Below are 19,199 nucleotides of genomic sequence, written 5' to 3' on the forward strand. Positions count from 1 at the left end.
AGTAGTGTTCACGTTTCCGTCAAAATTCGGTCAAAAACCGCGAACGTTGAAAGCAGATTTCGAGGTAATTTTCAAATCATTTTCGAGAAATTAAAGTTTCTGTTTTCAAACAATTTTCGAGAAATTCAAACTTAAAACAGCAAATTCGAGCAAAAGTTAGTCGGTGAAAACTCTCTCATCGTCAGGGGTCGGTAACATTCTATTTCTACCCAAAGTTTTTCATGCGTAAATCGAAATACAGCAACAAGTGCAGAGCACGGAATTAAGAACGGGACCATGGATAAATTACTCCAAAATGGAATGATCTCGTTGATCAGAGCTACCTAATTTCTGTACATGTTCTTGACCTGCCTTCCTGCCAGGTCGATGCGCGAGACAATTAACAGAGGCTAAATTTCCATCTCGATCTGACGGCCTCAGGCATCGTCGTCTCGCCGCGATTCGCCTCTCGCAAATCGACGTTCCGGCGGCCGGGCACTCGATCGAACAGTCGATCAAGATTTCACAGCTGCCGCGACGACGATGACGACGACGACGACGGCGGCGGTGACGACCGAGCAGGCGGAGGCGGCGGCGGCTGGTAGGTGCCGGCGACCGCGGCGGCGGCGACGACGCCGTCGCTGCCGGCCGCGGGGAAGAAGGCGAGGGAAACCACCAGCAGGAGCAGCACCACGGGGAGGAGCAGCAGCAGCGACGGCAGCACGAGCGGGAGCAGCAGCAGCACCGCGGCCGCCACCGCCAGCAGCACCGCCATCGCCTTGCCCCCGTCCATCACCGGCGACGCCGACGACGACGACGACGACGCCGCTTCTTCTTGCATCTCGCGGCAGATCAACTAGCCCAGGTGATATAGAGAGCAGAAGCTCTAGTCGCTAGCTAGGCTCGCGGCCGGTGTCACGTACGGCGACATGGACCATATATTCGTGACATTGACATGGTGCTCTAAATTCTAATGGTGGTTTGGTTGGCGCGAGAGCGAGTAGCATGCAGCAGGAGCAGTACTCCTGCAGTAGAGTCAAGTGGCGGCGTGGCGTCTGGTCGAGGAAGCAGATAGACAGGTTGGTTGGTCGAGGCGCCCCGGGGGGGGGGGGGGGGGGGGGTGGGCGAGAGCCCGCGGTTTTTCGGGCACGTGACTGTGGATGCCGAACCTGGAATGGAAAAAGCTTCGGCGCGCGCAGGTGGGTTGGGGGGATTCTCTGAATTTGAGCGACACATAGCTTATCTTTGCTTTGATTCTAGTCACCAGACTTTAGTTAGAGATCTCAATCGTTCTCGCGCGGGGTTTTATTTAAGATATTTTTTCGTTCCACAATTATTTACAACTCCCTCCGTGACTCCGTCCCAAATATTACCGAGTTTGATTTTCCTTTTTAAAAAAAATGTGCCCTACAGTTTGGGACGGAGGGAGTACCTGGCTTAGGTTTTTTTTCTCCATCGATATTTAGATTGAGTGGTAAAATATATTTTCTTCAATTTTTAAAATAAGGTAAATTTGATCGTCGTCTCTATATGACCCAATTGTTCACTAGGAAAAAAAACATTTTTCCAGAACCACTCTTATAAATCAATTTTTATTTCCGGTCAAAAATATTTTCAACCATTATTTCTTCAATCTAATGGTTGAAAATATTTTTTCAGACGCAAGAAAATTCGCATTTGTGAAAATGGTTGAGTCCATCTCAGGTCATAGATTTGGTAAAAAAACACATGTTAAAAAAAATCAGTTTTCACCCTTAAAATATAGAAAAATCATAACTCTTTCGTATAAAGTCAGATATTAGAAACTTTATAGAAAAAATTATATCTTTCGATGATATATATAAATATTGTTGAAAGTTTTTTCATTTAAGATTATTTACAGGTTCCTATTTTTTATTTTCGTAGCCGGTTCTATCCTCTATGTAAGAAAACCACACTTAAAAATAAGAGCACCACTAAAATATGAAAAAAAAAATCGAAATAAAGTCAGATCAAAATTTATATGTAAATTATAGCTCTCGATGAGGTTTACATCTTTTTAGTTGGAACTTTTCTTTCAAATAGATATTTTAAGGGTTTAAATTTTTTTTTTATTATGAGATCTATTTCTTAAATTGTTTCTTTAGTTTTCCAAATGATATTGAATGAAGACATATCCTATATTAAATTTGTAGTTCTCAGCAAGATAAGTTTAGTTGAATGCTTTTACATATAATTGAGCGACCGTGTATAGATACCTATTAAAATACAAGGTTTTTTTTAGAAAAAACTAAAAATTCGTTTTCAGGGGCAGCTGAATTTTCACTTATGTATCTCTTGGTTATAACTTGATCGATAAAGACCATCTAAACGTGTTACAAACTGCCCTCACAAAAGGTATTCTTATATTTGTTTTAATCCCATGTAGATAGTCGAATCTATGATATACTAAAATTTACTTTTCTCTGGTCCACGACTCTATTATAAGGTCCAACATTTCTTGTCAATCAATCCATAATATATGGCCTGCCATTTATATGGATTTGAAACAATATAAAATTTCATATCTGAAAATTTACCTATTTCATACTTTCTCTGTCCCAAAATACAAGACCTTGGTATCGGATAAGACATTGAGAGAATCTATTCTATACCACTGAGTTTGTTCGAGTTCAACAATTTACCATTGACATTGTCTATTTCTATAATATACCGGTGACTTTATCAATTGTTTTACGATACACCATCGGATTGGACCTTCTTTTCAAAAATACCCAAAATATCCTTAGAGACATAAAAGATTAACAATTGATTTATCTCATCAGAAGATTTTAAAAAATATGAAAAAAATTTATGTGGCTTACACAACATGGAAGTTTGTCTATAAGTTTTAAGTTTTTCCTGGTATATTTAGTTTCTTGAAAAATATTTTTATGTGGTATATGAGAGAGAATTTGCTAATACAAGAGATAATATCACAAAAATATCTTATGTAGTATATGAAACATGATTTATATTAAAAACAATAATAAACAAGTATTTTATATAGCATATAACGGATAAGTTATTTTTTAATGAAAAATAGTAATGTAAACTTCTATACCAATTTCCATGCTGCGTAAAGAGGCCATATTTTTTTTTTGAAACTTCTAATGAGATAAATCAATTGTTAACCTTATATGTCCATAAGGGTATTTTTGAAAAAAAAAAAAGGGCTCAACTCAATGACGTATTGTAGAATAATTAATAATTAAAATCGTCGGTATATTATAGAAAGCGATAATATCATTGGTAATTTGTTGAACTCGAACAAACTTAGTGGTATAGAATAGATTTTCTCTAAGACATTTCTTAGCACTACTAGGAAATGTATCATCCAATTTTAGACTCTTATAATTTGGGATGGATGAAGTGTTTTCTTTTGCAACCTATTTCGTGATTCGACGTAAGATATTTGGTTCAGTTATATAGTACGGAGGGATGATAATCAATTGCTAACCAAATCAAGAGTTAGGGCTGGTTTGGTTTGTGGCCTAAATTGGCCTTACCAATTTTTGTCAATGTCAAATTTTGGCAATTTTTGGCATGGCTAATTTTGGTAAAGGTAAAATTGTGTTTGGATTGAAGCCAAAATAGCCTAAATTAACTGTTTGAATGGCCTATTTTCTTAGGCATGCTAAAATTTGGCTCCAAACCAAATAGACAATAAATACTATTGAAATTGACAAATATTGATAAAGCCAATTTAGACCTTAAACCAAACCAGCTCTTAGAGCCGAGAGAAACTGACCTACTAGTACTTTTTTTAAAAGTGGATTGCCGGAAAGGCCGTACTGCCTGCCGTGTGAGCAGTACCAGAAGAGGAAACAACGGCGGGGCGATCAGTGGACGACTGGCGGGCATGACGTGGCCGATTCGATGTATCTGGTGCAGCTGCTGGACTGCTAAAGTTTCTGAATCTTGCCAAATTAACTCCATCGTCATCCATCAACCACTGAATCTTGCATAATGTAAAAATAATAAAAAAAACTGTATAGTCATTCGTGATTCGAACTTGTAGGTTTGTTTCATCCAGGATTTTTTCCAGATTCCTTCTTCTGATATAGGATTCTTTTAGATAAAGACACTACAGGCACGTCTTTGTTTAATTAATAGGAGAAAGCCAGAGAAGTGAAGTTTACATTTGATCGAGTAGGATTTCATTGGGTATATTGGTTTGCAGTACTCTGACAATGTATGAGTATATTCAATTCGATATATGTACTGATCCTCAATATTGAAAACACACTTTACACATGTATATGCATGCACACAAGTCCGGGAAAGATCTTACAGCTAATACCTTGTGTAGTTGTGTTTTTCTATCTGCCCTTTATATGTTATTTTTCCCTACATGACTACAATGACCGGTCTACTCTAGCCATATATATGTGGTAAGCTTACTGGGCTCTTTTACGTTTTCAAGTGGATAGAGCACGTCTCACTGCTTTAGAAGCCGAAACGCAGCACAGAAAAAAAATCATATATTCATATGTCTTGGTCGGATTGAAGCCAACTTAAAAAAAAACAGCTTCAATAATATCATATCGTATATTTATGGTTTAGTACCGAATTTTGCTAGATTCAATACTAGCACCACTGAATTTAATAGTAAAAATACTAATCATAGTTTTGACACTATTAATTTTTTTTAATAAATAAATTAGCTACAAACCAAATGAGCCCGTAAATCTTTCCAGGCTGTGCTAGCAAGGAAACCGTCGGACTGGACCTGCTTCCACCCTTCCAAAATAACTTAAACTTATATGGGATGTGGTCATTTTTAGTACAACAAATCTGAATAATTTTCTAACTAGATTCGTTGTATTAGGCCAGTCACAATGGCTAGTGTCATTGCACGGCTACCCAAAATATTATACCATCTTCTCTCAAATGAAATCTTTTATGAAACAATCCCCACAGTGGAGGGGTTTCACTTTGACGTTTCCAAGACTAAGCAAAGCATTTAATTGATACAAGTTGCTGGGATCATTTGTACCCAAAATCCGGCGCGGCGCGGGAGAATGCGGAGGTCGCACGGCGGAGGCGGACGCAAGAGATCCGGTGAATGAAACGAATCGGCCTCAACGGGGGTTTCACTCTGTTACCGAGGACTTGGAAACGACGCTGACGAGTTTCACCAGGATGAAACTCTTTCCTTCTCTCTCATCCCCATTTCATGCAAATAATCATTTTTTATTCAGTCTTACCCCTATTAAATGTGCATGACACACCAGTGAAACCCCCATTGTGACTGGCCTTAGGAGTTGTATTAGAAAGGGTTATATTCTCACCTAAATTAATTTTTTTTTTTGGATATAGTACTACATACCTCGGCCAGGTTCATGGATGGCGCCTCGATCACCTCTCCTCCTCAGGTGCCAGTGCAGAACTGGAGTCTGGAGTATCCGGCTAGAATACCAATCACCTCGCGCACACATGCATGAATGTGCCAGGCTGGCAGTCGCTTCCGATCTTGGAAGCTGTTCTACTTCTGCATCGATCCGATCGATCGATCGAGCATATTGCGTGCTTCTCTCCGTTCCAATCGGTTCTAAAGCACAGCGTACTTTCTCGTTCTAAAATGTACTTCCTCCGTTCTGAGATGTTTTAACTTTGGTTAAAGTCAAACTGATTTAACTAAATCTATAAACAAATATAATAATATTTATAATACTAAATTAGTTTTATTAAATTAATAGTTAAATATATTTTTATAGTAAATTTATCTTTGGTCAATATTATTATTATTTTCTATAAATTTGATAAACTTGAACCAGTTTGATTTTGATCAAACTCAAAATATCTTATAACCTGAAATAGAAGGAGTAGCTATCTAATATAGAATATTTCATTATCTAATACTAGGTAGCTGCATCTTGAAATGGATGTAGATAGAATAATAAAGCCAAGAAACCATATGCATGCACTTTAATAGGGCAGATTCCTGCTTGAATTTTGATTAGTGATTTAATTTAGCACATAAAAACTACAAATACGATCATTCTATTTGAAAAAAACGAAAAAAAATATGCTTAAGAATTTAAATGGAAGGAGTACATGTGTACATGCATCATGCATGATGCCATCCTTGACCATGAGATTAATTTGTTAAGTGCTATAGCAGCTGCGAGAAGAGACCCTTCTTCGATCGACTAGAGTGGGAGGGGTATCATGCAACCATCATGCATCTAGCTAAACTCTAGAAGCTTCCGCTCTTCACATTTCGTTTCTCCCTCAGGCCGGAGAAAAACAGAGGCTGGGCTAGATTCATAGAATTAGCACTGATTTCATTACTTAAATCCAACTAGCGTGTACTGTGCGTGGAACAGCCGTGATTCCAGTGGGAGATGTTGGTGACACGCTACATATAGCTCACAAGTTGTGCCTAAAGTTGCCCCATTTGCTAGTTGTAAAAACGGAGACGTACCGGCTGCTCTTGTCAACTTAGCAATCACCAACACTCTTGACCCGCTTACCTGTCGGCCGGATCGAAAGAACGAAATTCCAAACCCCAATAAAGGTATATCTGCTAGGTCTAAATTAAGCCCTAGCATAACTTTGTTAGAGCAAGTTTAATAGTATAGCTCGCTATTAGCTCTAAATCATCTATAGCCAATGTAATAATCAATTCATATAATTACTTACTATACTATTAATATCTGATCCCACCTGTCATACACACATTATGTTTTGGAGTCCGTGCTACAGCTGGCTACAGATTTATAGCCCGCTACTTTTCTCTCTCTTTCTTTAAAATATGTCCTAGCCTGCTATTGTACATGGTCTTAGTGGAGTATATTCATATCTAGCAGTTTGACTCACGCTAGCCTTAGCTTTCATTTCAAAACAACGACGAGCCTGCTTGCAAGATATTTGGCTGCCATCGGTTGGATACTCACTATAAGTAGAATGGCTTATTAGTAAAAATAATTTATGAGTAAAACTTTTATATATGTTTTTAGTGATTTAGAAGTTTTAATTTAAACTTTGACGAAAAACATTAAATCGATTTTCAAAATAAAGTTTTAAAATTTAAATTTTGCAACTTCTTATAAGTTACAGGGAGAAAAGATTGGAGCGCTATACGACTGGGGCATATTAAGTAAGCTGAGGACGTGAGATCAAACTAACAGAAAATAGTCTTAGGGTAAGATTTGTTCTACTTTTGTTCTTAGCGAAAATTAAGGCTGAAGAATAAAAATCAATGGAAAGCCACCCTTCTGAAATTGCGTTTCTACTCACAACTTAAAATTGGATGTTGGCTTGAGCCACACAGGCACAGATCATAGACTTCCCCACCGTCAAAATGGCCAAATCTCAGCCCAAGTTACTATGGGCTTTCGTTACGAGCTCGTTTCCTTGGGCCTTGGCTCTGGTGACTTTCCTGGACATATGGATCGGGCTGGTGTGGACGGACGCGGACGCAGACGCAGACGCAGACGCAGGCAAGAGGCGTTGCAGGGGCAGCACGGCAGAGGGACAGCCACGATTGCACGTAAAGGCAGTGGGGACGAGAAGACGGCAACAGCAGCAGCAGCAGCAGCCGCCCCCGCCAGCCGATGCGGCTCGTAAGTCGCGGAGGAAGGACATGGATTTGGCACTGAAAGTACTCTGCTAATGCTTGCAATGCGGCTCGTGAGTTCACCACCATGTTGTGGCCGAGGACCACGTCGCGTGCCGACGGGGGCCCTGTTTAAGGGGGCTAACTGCTCCCAGAATCTCCCTCCCTCATGCGGTCTCTCGTCCAAGTTGAAAGTCTCTCCCTTTGATTTATAGGATTGGCGAAGAATTTTCATAGGATTTAAATTCCTATAAATTTTTTCCTACATGTTCCTTTGATTCATAGGAAAGAAATAAAACTTTTCATAAGGTTGTATCCCTATTCTTCACATTTCATAGGAAAAATAGCAAGAGGTATGACCTCTTTGTGAACTTTCATTTGTTTTTCCTATAGCACTATTAAAGGACTCCTATTGTTTATCTTGTGTTTGCTGATTCCTGTAGGATTTGAGAAACCTACTACTTCAATTCCTATATTTTTCCTATCCTGCGAATCAAAGGGGCCATTAAGGTTTGTTGACATAGTTTCAACTCCAATTCTATCTTTTTTGAGCTAGAGTATAACCAAACAATATATGTTTCATATACAATGGGTGTTTTCGTTAGAACTACTAGTTGGCTACCTTGCAGCCAGCAGCTACAGTCCCACCACAAAAAAGATACTGGGGAAGCAGCAGCGCTGTGGCTGTATAGCGGCAGTTCCGCACTACTGAATAGACTCAATAAGAATGGAGTTGGCTGTAGTGTTCTCATAAGAGTTGTGCTTATCATACGTCACAACTTCCTCCAAAATCAGCTCTTGAAGTTAAATATAAGAGTTGGAGCCTTACCAAACTGGTTATTAGTTAAGTCAGAGATATGTCTACTAATCTGTAAATGGAGTTGGCTGGAGTGTTCTCATAAGAGCTGTGCTTAGCATACGTCACAACTTCACTCCAAACTCAGCTCTTGAAGTTAAATATAAGAGTTGGAGCCTTACCAAACAGATTATTAGTAAAATCAGATATATGTCTACTAATCTGTATCTTTCAGAGCATACGTTAAAGTCAGATATATGTCTAATAATATGTATCTTTCCGAGCATTCGATAAAACAACGTCGCAGACACTCATAACACACGCGCACAAACCCTACCCCTATGAGCATCTTTGAAGACTGTGTCAGCAAATTCTTGAGATTGACGAATCCGGGAAAATTCGCTCCCATGAGGAGTCGAACCCAGGATCTACTAGGCTACAGTCCCTTTCGCCAAATGTAACTATTTGTAGCATTTAAAACTACACAATATAAATATTTTTAGGCTATGTTCGCTAGTAAGGGATAGGAACTAATCCCTTCTGCACGGAAAACGAAGCGGTCCATTAGCGCGTGATTAATTAAGTATTAGTTTTTTTAAAAAAAATGGATTAATATTGTCGACGTTTGATGTCGCGACTATAGTATTTGGATAGTATGGGGATCGTTGGTACTAGAATATATGCGAGACTTAGATAAAAGGGACAGAGACAAGGATGTTTATACATGTTCGGGCCCCTGAATTGTCAGGTAATAACCCTACTCCTGTTGGCGGAAGCCGATCGTTGCTCTTATTCACCATAATCACACCAGTACAATAATTGGGGTAGCCTATCTATCTGTTGTCGACTTGGCGGCCATAAAACCATCTCGTAGTCGACAACGGAGTAGTCTTCCTCCTCGAATTCGTGCCCGGCGAGATCAGAGACAGCGCTATGTCTCTCCTGACAGTATTCGTAGACAACATAGGGGACTAGCCATGCTTATATCTGAAGTCGACATCCGGCGGCTTGTCTTGGCGTATATTGGCTTGTATGTTGATCTTATGTCTTAATCTATTGTTTTGTGTCCCCTCTCCTCCTAGGGGGTCTTGTATTTATATCCATAGGTGTCCTCTTGTCCAAGTAGAACTAGAAAAACCAATATGGATACAATCCGAGTAGTCCTTGTCGTTTCCATGTAGAACTCTGGTTGTTTTTTCTTATCCGGAACTCCCTCCATATCCGAGGTCAGTTTCCGTATAAGACATGGTATGTGATGGGTCCTACCAAGATTTAGTCAACTAATATTAGGTATATGGTATCCATAACCCTGACAACTATGATTTTTTTAAGCAACTTTCATATAGAATTTTTTTTAAAAAAAATACACCGTTTAACCATTTGAAAAGTGTTCGCGTGGAAAAAGAGGGGATTGGGTTCCCAACTCCTTTTGCCGAACACAACCTTAGGATGTTTGATTTTAATGCATGGGAATTTAAATTTTTTTCAGCTAATGAGGTGTTTAGGAGAGAAATCAACTGCGTTTCTAAAAAGCAAATTAAAATTTAACCGATGATGCGACGGTATACTAATCAGAAATTCAGAATCTGCCGTGGCGAAGGCGATTTCCCCGGTGGTGGCCAGTGCTGGTGGCCAGTGCTCTCCTGCTCGCTCGCTTTTGAGATTGGTACTTACGCTCGCCCTTCTCATCAAAAGGCGTATGCACTGTCGGCGGCACCCAGCAGACATGGTGGCATGGCAAATTGGCAAAGCCGCTTTGCCGGCCCGTCCGCCCAAAAAAAAAAAAGCGTCTGATGTCTGAACTGACACGAGCTCTTTCAAAACTTGAACAAAAGTGCTCTCTTTTTTTCTTCTTCTTTTTTTTTAAATCTTCGTATACCTTCAGTTTTGGCCTTGGGACACCTCTTTTTAGCAGTGTGTTTTTTTCTGTTCATGGGAAAAGTGAGGCAAAAACTTTTCAGAATTTAAAAGCCAGGGCTATTTGAGAGTCCTTTTTGACATCTGCCATTCGCGTGCCTGAAATGAGGTTACGCCTTACGAGGATACTAAATTACGGGATGAATTACATATGCTCCGGTGTAATAATTGGGAGAGCTTTGTCAAACCTGTCCGGTCCAAGTTTGACATTTTTCCCCGATCGATCATTCGATTTCTTCTTCTTTTCTTCTTTTGCTTATTACTACGAACTACCCCCTAGTTGTTGTACACAACAGCATGTACGAACGGTGTCGCTGGATGTGTAAGAATAATTAATCCACCGGCGCTTTACGCCATTAAGGACAAGCCACATCGATCGATCTGGGCTTCTCTTTAGTGTTTGGAGCATGTGATAGATAAGATTAGTACGAGCAGACAACTTAGCTTTGCAAGTACAACTTAATTCTGCATTAAACGGCGGTTTTTGAACGCTGCAGTGATGGTGCCGGTGTTTATAGTTGACCTTAATTAATACTACTAGTGATGATGCAATTTAACTCGTCATCCTCGCATTGGTACAATTCGAATTGCCTTCTTCTCGTCATCCCGGGTACTTTGTTTTTGGAGTTAAGGCATGGTGGTTTAAAGATTTAATTGGTTTAACACTTTCCTTGGAAAAAGAAGGGCTTAACCGCGCGCATAATAAAACACCAGTTTAACGACCTCGTCCCATACTACTTTGAGGGGGGATCTTTGAATATCAGTAAACAAGATTTCCCTCTGAAGTTCTCATGATGTGGTTTAAACTTGCTTTGAAGGGAGTAAGATCTACTTGCTTGAAACTTAAAGCTTCAAGTAACAAACATGATACATTTCCAAATCCAAGGCTAGCATATCTCTTCAGAATATGCCAATGCAAGTCCTCGTCAAAATTTTGGTTTCTACCCCTACTTTAGTACCCATCATAGCAAGAAAAACAAAACAACGACGTCCCTGATCAGAAACGAGATGGTCATGAGGATGACGAGAGAGAGAGAGAGAGAGAGAGAGAGAGAGAGAGAGAGAGAGAGAGAGAGTCAGCTTTAACCCATGTACATGGTCTTGCATTCTTCCAACCCTATTCAGCAAAAGGGTTCATAACCACGGAGGCACATACAAACTCTGTCTCTTCACAACAACGCAACGATTCCCTGGAAAAGCATTATTAGTATGGTGGTAGAGTCCTCACTAGGGTTTACAATCCCGGTGAAATCTAGAGATCCTGGCATGGATCGATATTTGGTTCCAACGGAAAATTCGAATGATTTCACCAAACTTAAATTTGAATTGAGGAAAATAAAAAAAAATCCATAATAAAACCTATAAATACTACGGTATTTTATAGAACCTAATGGAATAAAAAAAATGTCCGAGAGAAGTTAGTATTCCTCTTGTTTTTGAACTGCAGCGTATAAAATAATAGAAAAGATACTATGTAAAGAATGCACTTTATTATTAAGGCAAATTTTGTTACAAGTCATCGTAACTTCGCAGTTTCTGTTGTAGGACATATATGAGGTGATTCTTTTTGGAAAGACACTCTCATAATGTGAAAATTTGCTACTAGACATCACACCTGTTAGAAGTTTTTTTAGAGTGTTTTCTCCCAAAAGTTACTTTTCGTTGTATTGTACCACTAAAACCGTTAAGTCAAGATGTCCTGTAGGCTTGTAGCAAAATTTGCCTTATTATTTTGACGATGGACTTTAAAGTTACGGACTATGTAGTTGAAATGTTGATGGACCTTATATTTATCATATGGTTGGTGATGAATATTGAATTGTGAATGACATGTCTTTTATGCTATTCCCTTCATGAAAATATGAACATATTGTGTTTCTCTAAATGTGACTTTGTGACTTGTGAGGTTATCGAAATTATAGGAAAGGTCATGTCAATTTTTTCATATGTTACTCACATTTCCAAAAATCTCCATGATTTTTCACAGACTATTCCTCACCTCAAACTATTTTTCAAGGTTTCTCACTATTTTCTATTTTCAGCGAAAAAAATGTGAATATTAGAGAATGACCTAATATTAAATAATTAGAAGGGATAAGGCTTCAAACTTAAGTCGTCTAGCCCACCACCTTGTGGAGCTAGCCAGAATACCCCTAGGTGTTTCTCTTTAAGCAAACAAAAAATATCGCTGGTTTCTCGCTCGCATGGGTCCATTTCCCAATAAGTCCAATTGAAATTTTATTCATTCCAAACCATTAGACTTTGGTGGTTTCGATTGAAAAATCGACAAAACCAATCGGTACTCAAACCAAGCATTTTAAATTCAACTTTTGGTTTTCTAGATTTGTTCAGTCTTTATCAAATTTTGTTGGATTTTGTGAAATGTGGTGATCCTGCTAGATACTTCATCCGTTTCACAATATAAGTCATTCTAGCATTTCCCACATTCATATTGATGTTAATGAATCTAGATAGATATGTATGTCTAAATTCATTAACATCAATATAAATATGAAAAATACTAGAATGACTTATATTATGAAACGGAGGAAATACTAGATTTTGTAAACTCTAGTTGTGACTTCAAGACTTCATGCACTAAGAATTATACATTATACAACTATGTAATCTTAATTGATGAGGTTGAAAGTTGTACTCTCTTTATTATTGTCATCGAAAAGAAGGATGCCCTGGCAATTTCCCCTTCCCTCCCTGTGCAAGTCCATGGCCCTCTAGCGTCGACCGCGTACGGTGTCGTGTCATTTCGGTTACGCCGTCCACTAGCGCGCGTAGGTGCATTGGTTCGGCGTTGCTGATCAGTGCACACCTCCCGTTCTCAACCACAACAAAGTGGTCAAAACTCATCAACATGATTAATTAAATAAAAAAATAAAAATAGATTTATTGGTTTTTTATAGTAATTTCTATGTACAAGATTTTCGCACGAAACACACGTTTAGTATTTTAAAAAACTTGCTAATAAAATTTTTAAAAAATATGTATCTTGTTAGAACTTAGAATGGGACTATTACATTGCTGAACAGTAGAATAATCTTACCGACCGTAGAAACTTCTTCTGTTTACCGTTGTTCTCCGCGGGCGTGAGGTGTCGTCATCATCTCTCAAGTCAAGTCTTCGGCTTTGGATTTCACGAGAGAATCTCCGCACGCTTAGAAAAATTCAGGAACAACTCTACTCGTAATATCGGTGAATAATGCACCACCATATATCAGTAGATGTAATAAATGGAGGTAAATGTATGCGGTGCGACGGCACGTGGGTTGGAGCCGACGGGTAAAAAGTAAAATAACAGATTAACAGGTTCGTGCAGATTCCTTTCGTGTGCCGCCTAATCCCCTCTCCCTGCTTAAAGAAATTGCGATTTGGGCTTAAAACAAAACTGAATCCTTTCTTCTTTCTTCTTCTGTTCTTCGTCTGCCTCCAAAATTTAAAAATCCCTTCAATTTGTTCTCCTCGGAGACACGCCGAAATATTATTACTTCGGCTTCTGTCACATGCGCCGTCTGCAGGCAGTTAGATTATGAAATTATCATCTGGCTTGTCATTGCCCGATTAAAAAACACACACACTTACTATCGATCGATCGGCTCAGGTCTAAATGGCAACCCCCGGACTCAGACAGCCTTTGTTACTCAGACAGCGACTCCCCGTCATTTCCGTTTGGTGTTGTTGGTCACCCGAGTTGCAAGAAACCAACGAAACAGTGTTCCATGGAGTCGAATCTTGTTGCTGGTCGCAGATAAATTAGATAAATAAAGTTTGTGAATTGTAGCTAAGGATGATGGACGAACAAACTGGAATGAGAGCGGCAGCTGAGAATGAGAAAGGGAGAGGGAGCAGTGGAACAGATAAACACACTGCTACTGGTACTACTCTCGTACTGTACTACTGTGGCGTGGCTATCTACTGGAGTACCACACTACCTGTCGAGTGGGGACCAGATGAGCGAACAGGCGTGGACCCCAATGGCACCAGCGAAACCTTTGCCCTTCCGGCGACCACATGCCAGCGGAGCGAGCCACGGCTGGTTGATTTGGTTGATTGCCTCCTTCGTTCGTCCACGCTCAATTATCCATCCAATCACCAGAGTTCGCAACTCGCCGTCTCCAAAAGATAAAGGGAAAACGGGAAAAGGCTTTCTTCGTGTCAACGACCCACCCTGCCTAAAATCTGAATCTCCCACGATTTTTTACGAGCACGGAATTGTCCCACCTCGCTTACCGACGCATCGCGGCGCCGCTTCAAAACCCCAAAAATTCACAATTCACCACCGCCGCGACGGGCCCCGCTCTCTCCGAAGCCGGCCGCGCCAAGACGCCCAAAGCACACACTCTCTCTCGCTGTCTTTCTCTCCTTCCATTTCATTTCTACACGCACCAAACGCCCCCAAAACCACCAGAAACACACGCGCAGACGCTGCCCCGGCCCCGGCCCCGCCCCCGCCCCCAACACTCTCTCTCGGATCCCCTTTCCTCTCTTCCTTCGCCGCGGGCGCGCCACGGCGGCGACGGGTCGGGTCTCGCTGTCGCCGCCGCTGCTGCCGAAATGGGGTACCTCTCCTGCCGCGCGGACTCGTCGGTGGCGACGTGCCGGTCCATCACCGCCATATCGCCGCTGCCGCTGTCGCGGCGGTCGGGGGTCGGCGGCAGGCGGCGCGCGCTGCCGGCGGCGGCGAGGGAGGGGGATGGTGGGGAGGCGTCGTCCGCCGCCGCCACCATCGAGCGGTTCGCGTACGACGAACTGGAGGCGGCGACCTCCCACTTCGCGGACGCGGCGCTGCTCGGGAGGGGCAGCCACGGGGCGGTGTACAAGGCGGTGCTCGCCTCCGGCCGCGCCGTCGCCGTCAAGCGCCCCTCCCCGCGCCGCCCCGAGGTGGACAACGAGATCCGCATCCTCTCCTCCGTCCGCGGCCCGCGCCTCGTCAACCTCCTCGGCTTCTCCGACTCCGGCGCCGGCGCCGGCGCCGACCAGCAGCAGCAGCAGCACCGCCCGCGCCTGCTCGTCGTCGAGTACATGCCCAACGGCACGCTCTATGAGCTGCTCCATTCCAACCCGCGCCCGCCCGGGTGGCCGCGCCGCGTCCGCCTCGCGCTCCAGACGGCGCGCGCGCTCCGCGCGCTCCACGACGCCGATCCCCCCGTCATCCATCGCGACGTCAAGTCCGCCAACGTCCTGCTCGACGCCAACCTCGACGCGCGCCTCGGCGACTTCGGCCTAGCCCTCCGCGTGCCCAAGCGGCTACCCGGCGACGCCGCCGCCAATGCCGCCGCCACGCCGGCGCCGGCGGGCACGCTCGGGTACCTCGACCCGGCCTACGTCACGCCGGAGAGCCTCAGCACCAAGACCGACGTCTTCAGCTTCGGGATCCTGCTGCTCGAGATCATGAGCGGCCGCAAGGCCATCGACGTCCAGCACTCGCCGCCGTCGGTGGTGGAGTGGGCGGTGCCCCTGCTGCGGAAGGGGAAGGTGGCCTCGCTGTTCGACCCACGGGTGGCGCCGCCGCGTGACCCGGTCACCCGGAGAGACCTAGCCGCTCTGGCGGCGAGCTGCGTGCGGTCGTGCAGGGAGCGGCGGCCGTCGATGGCCGACATAGTTGATCGGCTTGTGGTTCTCAGCAAGGCCGTGTCGGGCAAAATGTGGAACGGACTCGCCGTGGTTGGGAACCCCTGCGCTGTCGTGGATGTCCAGAAGACCATCGCGAAGCGAGCTGCTGCTGCTGCTGCAGGCGATAGAGCCGCGTCGCAGCGGGAGCTGACTTCGGCATTGGCATTTGATGATGATGAGAAGAAAGAGGAGGAGGATGCGCCGAATGCAGGTGCGTTAGAGGAGGATGAGGTGCCATTGGTGGGTGCGAAGAAAGCACCCCGGCCATTGAAGAATGGGAAGATGTTCTCTGAGCCAGGGGCAAGGGAGAGGAGAAATCTCTTGGAGCTCATGGCTCGGATTGATGGTGTCGCCGGCCAAAGATTTGGCATAACTCGGGCAAGAACAGTGCGTGCCGCTAGTGAATCTATCGAAAAAGATGCGGCGGTGTTGCTCCTGAGGAGAAATCAAACTGTGAAAGTACTTGGATCGGAGGCCCTTTCTAAAGCTGATATCTTTTCAAGTTTGGATGCAAAAATCAAGCATGAATTGGGGAAAGAGCAGCAAGAGGAGGCAGGAAAAATCAAGCATGAATTGGTGAAAGAGCAGCAAGAGAAGGCAGGAAATATCAAGCAGGAATTGGTGAAAGAGCAGCAAGAGAAGGCAGGAAATATCAAGCAGGAATCAGGGGAAGAGCAAGAGAAGGCAGGGAAAACCAAGCATGATGCAGGGAAAGGGCATGTTGAGAAGGCAGTGGGAATCAATCTTGAAGCAGGGAAGGAGCAGGAGAAAGTAGAGAAAAACCAAGAGAAAGAAATGAAAATCCAAGAAAAACTTGGGGAAATCTTTGATAAAGCAATGAAATCTGAAGAAAAGACAGGGCAAAATCCTGGCATAGAAAAGAAAATCCAAGACACGGCAGAGAAGAAACAAGAGCATGATGCTAGGGTAGTCCAAGACAAAGTGGAGAAGATCCAAGACGAAGCCAAGAAAATCCAATGAGTGTAAAGAGTTAAAATAATGCAACTGTTCTTAATCAATTATTGCTTGGCAGTTGATCTGAGGACAAGGCCCATCATGTATGGATCTCATTGCTTCGATGTCATGATGAGATTTCTAGTTCTAGAGATAAGATCCTGGAAATCACTTACCAGCAACCTGGCCATCCATTTCGGAAATCGGTACTGTGCTGGTAATGTCATCAAGGCTTAAGTCCTAAGGTCTCCGGTGATAACCAATGCAACACAAACTGTGGTTAATCCTCTGTAAGATTGACTGGATCAGGAAGGCTGGAAGGCTGGAAGTCTGAGCAGCAAGGCACGGTTGATCAACAATACCTATTGTTGAGCATTTGAGATTTGTTAATGAAATTCATTCTCCATGTTAGCAACCGTTAATCGAGCAGCAAGGCACGGTTGATCAACAATACCTATTGTTGAGCATTTGAGATTTGTTAATGAAATTCATTCTCCATGTAAGCAACCGGTAATCATTTTGCTGCTTCAGTTCAAGTTTGGAGCTTTAAAATGATCACTAGTTGGAAGTAGATTGTTGTAGCTTTTGCCCAACTTCTTTGATTCATTTTTTTTCCCTATCTGCATAGAAGAATCACCAACTGTTCTGTTGATTGTATGTAGATAGGAAGCAGAAGTGCAATGTTAAGGAAAAAAAGTATTTTATCATTTTCATCTTGAGGTACATAAAGAAAATTTCATTCTATGCCCTTTTCTTCTACTCCTATGTTGCTAGTCATCTAGCCCTCCTGGGTCTGATGCATTTGGGTCTTGTCATTTTTCACTTGTTGAAACATCACAAATGCATAAGAATTATTGTCATAATCAGGATCAGGTTTTTGGCCATCAATAGGTTGGCGAGAGAATGACCATTTTGATAGGGTCCCTCCAATTAGCACATCGTCCTTATCTAAATTTCAAAAGCGCATTCATTGCCAATATATTCATCACATGAACTGTATGGAGGAACTGCATATTGCCGTTCCATCTGATTGTTTAAACCCAACTGTCTCCATGAATTTAATACATTCTTCAATATGATATGGGACATCTGCATGATTTAAATACTGAGAAATGAGAACGGATGGAAATGCCCAAAATGTTAAATGTTAACTCACTTGTTTGAGTATCAGAAGAACAGTACTAACTTGTAAGGGTGTAAAACTAAGTTGTGCCACCTAGAAGGGGATACTGGCAAGTGGCATGATCATCTCTAGAGCTTGAGAGTATGAGCATTGCATTCCATCAGCATGATTTGTCATTACAAGATCTGCATCACATTGCTGTCCAATCAGAAATGTGTTTCTTTAAGAGAGAGAGTGCATTAGGAATCAAGGTTAGGAATTTGGTACGGTAGTTGGTAAAGCTGAACATGGGGAGTAGGAAGGAACTCAAGGCATGAGATGCTTCTGTCACCATAAATCTGTAGACATGGTACATTGATACATACAGGGTGTCATGCAGTCATGGAACGAAATTCAACCCACTTGTATGCGATGTAACAATGTCATAACTATTTGTTTTTTTAAGAAAAAAAAAAGAAGTGTGACATTGCTACCAAGAGATAGGATCGGCTAAGAACTTCTAGATGATCAGGCTGATTAAACACTGGTCATGATTGATTGCCTCGAGCCTCCAGATAATTATATGGAGGTCATGCATGAACTGGTCCACTAATACAATCACATTGCAGGACAGGCACTTAATAAATGATAAGTTGATGGTTGCACTTCAATAGCAGTATACAAAAACTAGATCATCATAAGATACCATGAAAAATAAGTTGTTTTCCTTTGAGGCTTTTTTAGCACTGTTTCTTTGAGACTTGATGAGAAGACGACTGGGCACCTAGTTAGTGATGATATTGTATCCACCACGGCAAACTTAATCTTCTGCTGAAAATAGTAGGCAACACTCTTGATGATATTGTCACCTGTCACAAACTCAGCTGTGTCATCTATAAAGATGATAGAGGCACTGACCCGACAGTGTTCATAATGGAAGAATGATGGCTATTATGCAACAGGTGCTTGAAAAAGAATGCGCAGCTGCCGTTCCAAAAGCTTCATCGACAATTAGTCGTATTACATTCTTTTGGGGCCTCAGTTCTAAAATATTTCGTTCTGTTGTCACAATACACATTTTTTTTTTCATTTTTTAAACCAAAGTACAGAAAATCCCTTTTTTGGTATATCATATTTGACCCAAAAAAATAGAGAAAAATCGACCATACAAAATTACAAATTCACTTTCCTACCATCTGGATATTCTTAACTCTAGTACCAGACAGACATGTAAGTCTGAAATT

The 19,199-nt window shown here is 42.2% G+C and overlaps 2 protein-coding genes across 2 annotated transcripts; one reads left to right on the top strand and one right to left on the bottom strand.

Moving 5' to 3' along the window:
- Nucleotides 1-285: 285 nt before the first annotated feature.
- Nucleotides 286-1,017, bottom strand: LOC4338661 (uncharacterized). Its single transcript, XM_015784261.3, has one exon. It carries the CDS (start codon nt 818-820, stop codon nt 503-505), a length of 318 nt encoding a protein of 105 aa, XP_015639747.1. The 5' UTR covers nt 821-1,017; the 3' UTR covers nt 286-502.
- Nucleotides 1,018-14,567: 13,550 nt separating this feature from the next.
- Nucleotides 14,568-17,597, top strand: LOC9271898 (serine/threonine-protein kinase-like protein At3g51990). The gene has a single exon (XM_015782067.3). The coding sequence runs from the start codon at nt 14,841-14,843 to the stop codon at nt 16,878-16,880; it is 2,040 nt and encodes a 679-aa protein (XP_015637553.1). The 5' UTR covers nt 14,568-14,840; the 3' UTR covers nt 16,881-17,597.
- The last annotated feature ends 1,602 nt before the right edge of the window (nt 17,598-19,199 follow it).

Source organism: Oryza sativa, chromosome 5 (genome assembly GCF_034140825.1).
Source record: "Oryza sativa Japonica Group chromosome 5, ASM3414082v1".
In the NCBI taxonomy this organism is placed as follows: domain Eukaryota; kingdom Viridiplantae; phylum Streptophyta; class Magnoliopsida; order Poales; family Poaceae; genus Oryza; species Oryza sativa.

Bases quoted from the DNA above. Each gene is read 5' to 3' on its own strand.
- LOC9271898 (XM_015782067.3), top strand. From the start codon at position 14,841: ATGGGGTACCTCTCCTGCCGCGCGGACTCGTCGGTGGCGACGTGCCGG.
- LOC4338661 (XM_015784261.3), bottom strand. From the start codon at position 820: ATGCAAGAAGAAGCGGCGTCGTCGTCGTCGTCGTCGGCGTCGCCGGTG.